Source organism: Anopheles cruzii, chromosome 3 (genome assembly GCF_943734635.1).
Source record: "Anopheles cruzii chromosome 3, idAnoCruzAS_RS32_06, whole genome shotgun sequence".
NCBI classification, from domain to species: Eukaryota; Metazoa; Arthropoda; class Insecta; order Diptera; family Culicidae; genus Anopheles; species Anopheles cruzii.
This window is the reverse complement of record NC_069145.1, coordinates 38,069,643-38,077,751: the sequence shown is the minus strand read 5'-3', so window position 1 is coordinate 38,077,751 and position 8,109 is coordinate 38,069,643. Positions and strand designations below refer to the sequence as shown.

At 51.4% G+C, this 8,109-nt stretch overlaps 1 protein-coding gene across 1 annotated transcript in view; it reads left to right on the top strand.

Annotated features, from left to right (window-relative positions):
• The window catches only part of LOC128275294 (uncharacterized), a 50,594-nt gene extending 42,891 nt beyond the window's left edge, over window positions 1-7,703 (top strand). The window contains exons 3-7 of the mRNA XM_053013751.1: window positions 1,388-1,586; window positions 1,644-1,729; window positions 1,796-1,925; window positions 2,015-2,140; window positions 2,221-7,703. Of these exons, the coding sequence (XP_052869711.1) occupies window positions 1,388-1,586; window positions 1,644-1,729; window positions 1,796-1,925; window positions 2,015-2,140; window positions 2,221-4,974 (3,295 nt within the window). The 3' untranslated portion in view covers window positions 4,975-7,703. The remainder of the gene's footprint in view (window positions 1-1,387; window positions 1,587-1,643; window positions 1,730-1,795; window positions 1,926-2,014; window positions 2,141-2,220) is intronic.
• Window positions 7,704-8,109: the final 406 nt, after the last annotated feature.

Genomic DNA, 8,109 nt, shown 5'->3' with positions numbered 1-8,109 from the left:
CACTGTGAACCCGTTACCAATTATGTTAAACAATGAGTTAAACTCAACTAAGGCTATTGCAATAATAAAACTACTACTACTACTACTACTCAGGGTCCGTCCAGCATCCATCGCCACCATCAGAGGGCCGCCGAAGGGAAGCACGCTAATGGCGCGATAGAAGCGCGACCGGAGCACGCACGGTTTAAACGGCCCGTGAGCTTAGCGAGCGAGAAGTAAACACCGTTTTTTTCCGCGGCAGCTGCTACCCCTCTCGGTGGCCTCGGTTGACCTTTACGGGGGGTGACGAAGCGGATTGCGGAAGTGAACCGTTTAGCGTGCAACGCACCTTCGCCGGTTTCTGAGCACTCCGATCGGGTGAGGTGTAACTTCCGGGCGCCCGGGATGTGTCGGAGGGTGAACCGGTGAGAAAAGTGGGCCGCTTCCTTCAACCCGGTCGCCATTGCGTGCCCATTGTTTCGGGCGGTGAGCCGGGCGAAAGTCGGAAGTGTCGGCCGCTGAGAAACGTTGTCATTCTGTCGCACGTTTTACCAGGGTGACCTCGACAGCGGAATACCAAACGGCGGGACACCTACCGATTGCCGTTTACCGTCTGCCGGACACGAACGGCAAACGGCATCCGTTAACTAGCACCGATTCCTGCACCCTAAGTGGCAATTTTGGTGCTGATCGTTGGGTCACCTCACTCACAGTTGTTACGGGGTGGAGCCAAATCAATAAAAACGACCCGTAAAAACCAATCGAATGCAAATGGGAATGCGCTGTCCGCGGCCGAGAGAGAAAGGAACCTAAATCGCATCTTCATGTTTTAATAATTTAATGAAAAATTAACTAAATTTCGGCTTTCTCTCCGATCGCGGCTATTGCGTTTGATAATGGACGGTGCCGCATCAATCACCGTCCACTGATACTGATCGGCCGGGGGTTATGAAGTGAAAAATACCGAAAAATAAGGTGAAATTTAATTCAACATAATCGGCTCGCCGTTGTGGGCCAGGCCCTCGGCTGGTTGTTCCGCTACCTGGTGGGCCTCGGGTGCCATAAACGACATCTAACGAATCTGTTGCATTTAATTCGGGTGAAAGATTTTATTGCCGCCGTCGCCGCTGCTTCGTCTCGTTACGGTGCGGCTCTAAGGCCCTAAGTCTTTCGAATTTTTCACCACCCCATTTGTTCGCCTCCTAACGACACCTTGATTAATGATGTCGGAAATTGGTTCGAGTTTAGTGTGACTTTATGTAACGCACCTCGTATGCTTCATTTGTCCGCGCGGACTGGGGTTTGAGGGCAATTTTCCACTTTTATACAAATCACCCGGCCGCTCCATTGTGCAACGGAACTCCCGAACTGACGCGTGAATCTTCTCCCGATCCTTTATCCCGATCAGGTTTATGGGTGTCTGTGTGCAAGAGGGACAACTACACGCCCTGACGGAGTACATCGAGGACGGTTCCCTGGAGCAGCTGATCGCCAACAAGGCCGAGTACCTACCAGCCCTTTGGAAGATAAGGATTGCGCTTGGGATTGCCCGAGGAATGCAGTACGTGCACGATGTTGGCATATTTCATCGCGATCTTACGAGCAAGGTACGTACCAGGATCGAGGCGGCAAAAGAGGCCCACGCTAATCGACCCTTCTTTCAGAATGTGCTCGTGAAACGGTTACCCGACGGTATGTTCGATGCGGTCGTTGGTGACTTCGGGTTGGCCGCCAACATCCCTCGGAAATGGTAAGCGTTCTTGGTAAGGCGGCTTTCGACAATTTGCTAATTGGCAAAGTGCTTTCATCGTTACAGTGGAAAACCTCGCCTCGATACGGTTGGCTCACCGTACTGGATGAGTCCGGAGTGTCTCAAGGGCCAGTGGTACGATCAAACCAGTGATGTATTCTCCTACGGGATTATTTTATGTGAATTGATAGCGCGGGTAAGTTGAGCCGAAATAGAAATGACGCAGCCGAGTCGTCGTGCGGATGCGCTAATTGATGACGCTTGTCTCGCACCTCTTGATCACAGATTGAAGCCGATCCGGATATCATGCCACGAACTGATTCGTTCGGTATGGACTACTTAGCGTTCGCTGACGGATGCCCGAACGATACGCCACCGGCGTTTTTAAGACTGGCCTTCTACTGTTGTACTGTGAGTATTTGCCGATGGCGCAACCACCACCCCCTGTTACATCCGTTGTTCACCCACGTATCTTCCATGTCCACTTGCAGTATGATCCAAAGAGTCGACCAACGTTCACGGAGTGTGTGAAAAAGTGCACACTGTTGTCGGACGTGTGCGAGGACAGCTACAACCATCATCATCACCAGCAGCAGCAACAGCAACAGCAACAGCAGCAGCAGGTTTACCGGCTTGGGCCGCCCAATGGCGCCAGTGCGAGTACGGGCACCGTGGTCAGTGTTCTGCCAACTGGCAGTTCAGACAACCCCCCAAGCGGCACCACGGAGAACATCTCGCCCAGCAGCAGCAGGACGTCCACTCCGTCGAGCAGCGGCGAATACTCGCAGAATCCGCTGCACCACCGGCGCTCGCTGTCGGAGAATGTGATCGTGTTTCCGCCGCACACCACGCCGAGCGAGAAGGCGCGGTATCACATGTACCAGCGCGGCAACTCCGTCGTCCGTCCGTCCATCGAACCGGCCATTCCGGAGTCGCCAACCTACTCGAACCAAACGCTACGCAAGGTGGCGGAAACGATGCTGCTAAAGGACCCGCAGTACAAACCGCGGGCCAAGACTGACCAGCCCGGTGGCTGCAAACCGAATCCGTTCAGTGCACTGTCGCAGTTGAGGGGGGTGAAGAAAATTCTCGGCCCAAACCCGGCCGTCACGACGTACAGCTCGGGCGATCTGTTTAGCTCGTGCTTCGAAATCTCGGCCCCGTACTTCCGCGCTTGGAATAACGTGCAGAATCAGATTGTCAAGAACGCGCGCGATGGCCGAAGCTGTGCGGGAGGCACCGGTTCCGGTGGGTCCTCGGGTAGCGGGGTGAATGGCGAGGGGCAACCGAAAAGCTTGCCCAATTCGCCGACCTCCCCGCGCAAGGAGTACGGCGAAGAGGAGGAGGACGAAGAGCACGGCGGCGGCAGCGGGTTGTCGAACGAATACCGGAAGGTGTCGCTGGGCAACGTTCGAAAGTATCGGGCCAGCTTCACCGAACTCTCTAGTCATCCACTGTACAAGAGTGGTCAAATCGAGACTGAAGTAATGGGCACGCCGGCCGCTACCGGCGTGCCGGTGTCAACCTCGGCACCGGTCACGATAACGGCCGCAGCAGCAGTACCGAACCCGTGCCCTACCACTGTCACTACCGTGGCTCCCAGTGTGCCTGGTAAGAAAGTGTTAAATGGAACCCTGAAGCCCACAACGATGCCCGGAACGATCGCGTCGAACGATCCCGTCGATGAGGAGCTGGAGATGAACGACAGTGATCGGTTACCGACGATCGGTAAGCGCACGAAAACGCTGAGCGGCAGTAGCAGCGGTAGCAATCTGGCCAACCTTTGCAATGGCGACAGTGGCACCGAGGAGGGCCAAGATGGGGCCAGTTGCGATGGGGAATCGATGCGCCCGGAAGAGGTGTTGAAGTCCGCCGGCGCCATCGGCGAAGGAGCGAGCGGAACTGTGACAGGAACAGGCAAGGACGCGTCGTGCCCCGAGGGAGAGGGTGTGCTGGAGACGCCTCGCATTCTCACCCGCCGTGGCTCGACGGAGAGCGGATTTTTCTCCTGCCTCAACGAAGACTTTGGCACGTACAAATCGTCTCCCTGCTGCTGCCTCGAGCGCATTGCACACTTCGAGTCGACGGAGCGACTGCCCATGTGTCGGTGCGTGTTCGGCGGTGCCACCCTAACCGGTGGCTCGAGTGGGGCCGAAGCGGTAACCGTGTGCACGAGCGGGGGTTTGATGTCGAACGGGACATTGAACGATAGCTCCAGTATCCTGCTGTTCGATGACAACTCGACGAACGTGAGTTCGCTTCGAAGCATGGATGACCTGGAGCTGTCGGATTCGATTCGCAAACGGTTTAACCACCACCATCATCACCTCCATCACCACCATCTGCACCACCACGGTGCACACCATGCACATCACCACGGGCTCAGCGGTAGACCGAATGTGCTGAGCAATGTGGACATCGATGCACGGTCGATCGATATGGGACTTATCAATCGGTTGGCGCTCGACTCCGAGATCAGCAGCATGATCCAGAAGAACCAGTTCACCAACCAGCTGCTGTACTGCAAGAATCGCTCGTCGTCGATCTTTACTGACAGCTCGGATGACATCAGCAGCCTGGCCGGTTCGGACTCGCTGCTGTGGGACGACCGTTCGTACACCACGATACCGAACACACGATCCGCGCAGATCGCCAAAATCGTCGAGTACTTCGAGCGCAAAGGCCAAACATTCAAACCATTCACTGTACCTGATACGCTTCAGTTGGGCGCCACCGGAGGGCCAGCCTGTGGCAACCTGTCACATCACCACCACCACCATCATCACCACCATCGTCATCATTCACCGTCGATGGGCGCCCCATCCTGCCTTGCCCAGGCAGGGTTTAGCGCGCCTACGACGACGACGACAGCGGCGGCGGCAGCAACCACAGCAGTAACACCAAACGGAACCGCCGGGCGAAAGCTGTCCAACGGTAGCGTTACATCCAGCGGCTGCTCGAAACTGTCGCAGGCGGAGCTGAAGCAGCGTTTCGAGTACGAAACCTTCTGCTTCGAGCTGGAACGCAAGCAATCGGTGGCCGGTGGCGGTGCAACCGGTGGCACCGGTGGTTCGCACCGGTTGAACAACATCTGCGAGGGTAACGTCCGCTCGAAGCTGCAGCTGTTTGACAAGCTGAAGCAACAGAATGGCACGCAAGCTGCAAGTGCACCACCGAACGGTTGTGCTCCCAGCGGCACCACTACGAGCACGAACATTAACGGGTTAACCATAATTGATAAGTAATTCGGGGCACGAGAAACCGACGCCCTGCGACGCGTGTGCCGATGGGTCCTTTCGAAGATGTCGGCCCAACACCACCATTGCTCGCGAGACAGAGCAGAGATTGGCGACGTTAACTTGGAATGTTCTACCCTCCCGAAGGTACCTAGCGAAACGCAAACAATATGCGCCAAACGATTCTACTAGAGAATGTAAACAGATGTGTCAAAGAAGTTCTAGACCTAGGAAAAACGGGATGAGAAGGACCTAATGACAGGGGGCGAAACGCGTCGAAAAAAGCTGCAAAGACCGCAGCTGCTGTGTATAGAACCATTTGCCGTGTTAGACAAAAATATACTCCAACCGGATAGTCAAATATTGTTGCTAAGACGCCGTTGTTTTGGGTGAAACAATAGGCCCCCAAGCGTTATAAAACCGTTTGCTGGAAAAATCGAACACCGGTGGAAGCCACCAAAGTACCTCTCCAGCCCAGCAAAATATGTGCGGTTCGGCGTGAAAGCCTTGTAGGTTTCCATACTAAGGTCACGGAATTGGCGAGAAAGGTTGTAGTGTGTAAGAAAGGGAAAGGCTCTGTAGCGAAGAAGCCGCGCACCTATTATCATTTGATTGTTAATACACACGATGGTATAACCAGTAAGCCTACGCTAGGTAGATACATATGGGATACAGTTCATTACATACTTACCTTCCACCCAGTGTGGTGCACGTTTTATCTTGTAATTGGATCGTCCGTTGCCGTTAATATTTACAGAAAAAAAAACATTCAGGGGAAAACCATACGACGGGAGGGGGTCACAGTGCAAAAACAGCCAACAACCAACCTGTTGGAAAGTGTAAAAATCAAACTCTTAGACATTAACAAACCCCACGTGTGGAAGCGCCAAACGAAACAGCGAAAAGAAATGCCTCATGCGGAGCGCGTCAAGTTGGGAGGTTTGGGGATCGGCAAAAGCTTCCGCAAAGACACGGGGCCGATGCAACACGGAAGCCGAATCAATTCGTAAACTTTTTGACGTCCATTTTAAAAGTAATTCATATAGCAAAGACATCATATAATGGGAAAATAGGTTGATACAATTAAACAGACAAGCAATCCGTCTAAGGGGCAGCGAACAGCTCAAAATTCATAAAGATACAGCATTCGAACAGAGTACGGCGTGGCCCGGTTTCGGACGGATGGCGACGACGGACACAACAAGCAGCTGTGCAGAGGAATTAATGCCAAAAACTAAGACCTATACACATTTACGAAAAATCCCATCTGTTCCACCTTTCTTCCACTGAAGCTTCCCCGTTTTAACTAACACGGCAATTATCGTACCTATCGTTTAAGCCTAATCCTATTTACTACCGTTACAACGACGCACCCTAGGTCTTCCGTTGAGCGCTTTCGAAGCGCTCCTACTTGTACGTAGCCGTACCACTCGTACGTGGCTGGTTCACTCTTACGAATTATGTTGGACGAATGGAGCAATGAAAGGGGGAATAGTCAGAATCAGCTATCGATTAGTCATATCCGCGCGGAATCGATCACCTATGCCCTGGACCCGTAATCAGTTAGGCCCACCTTGACCACTATCAGGCTAGTTTCATTTTCGTTCTTTCTTTTATCGCGTAAAGATGGGCATGTTTGCAATATATAATAGCTTAGCAGTTATATACGGTACGGTAGAGTTACGTTGTAGCGTTTATTGCTTTTAAGTTACACAAAGGCTCCGGCGGTGTGTAGTCAACGCCCGGTCAGGAGTGGATACCGCAAAGGTAATGCCACCATATCATGTGAGTGAAGTGGCGCCACCGTTTGAGATTATTTATTGTCGGCTAGTTCACCTTCTTACCACTGTAGTTGTTTAGAATGTTGGATTTTAAGCGCATCTATACTTTAGGAAGGCCCAATCTCCGCGCACTGCTTTGATTTATCTAAATTACTGTTCGCTTCCGCTGATTTACTCTTATTCGACCCTTTTGGTGACCATTTTGTAGTTTTGAGTGTTGTAAATACAGCATGAGTACTAACTTCCCCACGATTTGCAACCCGGCTTTCCCAGCTAAGCGCTAGCAGAGACTGTCCGGTATAGGATGCCAAATGAGCGCACTAAGTTTAGCACACAATCGTCTTCTTACCCACGCAAGTATTAACAAACTATATTTATGGCCCTTCTATGGCAGCTTTTGTTTTCAAACCTATGTTTTGCGAGACTCGCACAGCCTGCAGTCTCTCGGGTGGTGATTAACTTTTCCTTGTTCTGGAACCGGGGCTCCTAAGCTAAGTGAAAAAAGGGAAAGAATGGGAAATGGTTCTTGTTGCGGTTCAATCACTCCGATACGTTTAACCTTTGATCCATCCAAAAGTCGTATAAAACCTAGCACGGTATTCGACCGTAGTACAACAAGCGTTCGATTATATACATATACACACACACACCTTGAACTACTGTTATTTGTCGTCCTTAGGAACCCTTACACGCAGGTTTATCTTTAGTAAATGTAAATTTTTCTATCCTAACCACCTGAAAGGGGTTTTGTGTGCATGCAAGGCATAACAACTAAGCAGATGTCGATGTGAAGGAAAACAAGACAACAGAAACAGAGAACAAATTATCAAGGAACGATGGCCGCAAACATATTACTGCATTGCCGGAGTGGAAACACAACAACAGTTGGTATATTACGTGTATATAGAAATATACATTTACAAAATAAATATATATATATTTGATTACGATCGTACCATTGAAACGTAAACAATAGACAAACAAAGTGTAATAAGAGTTGATCCGAACAGAGAGTCGATCCGAAATCCGGGAAACGGGAGACAACGTAGATTGCTCACAGTTTTGACGCTGGCATGGGCCAGAACGTTGGACTTTTCCTCGACAATTTCAATTGTTTCGAGTGGCAATAATTGAAACAAAATGTTAATGAAAAACGTTAAGAGAAAAACTCAACAAAATTCGATTCTCTTCCGCAAATGGGCCCAATACTTAGCACCAGGTCCTGTTCTTTGCTGCTGGCTGATTGTGTGTTCGCCAGGAGTCGATTAAATACAAACTGTTGACCCCACCGAAGGCACTTTCGCTAGTTCCGTGTGGTTGTAGACTTCCGTGGACGGAAATGAGCGATCACGAGAGCATTCCG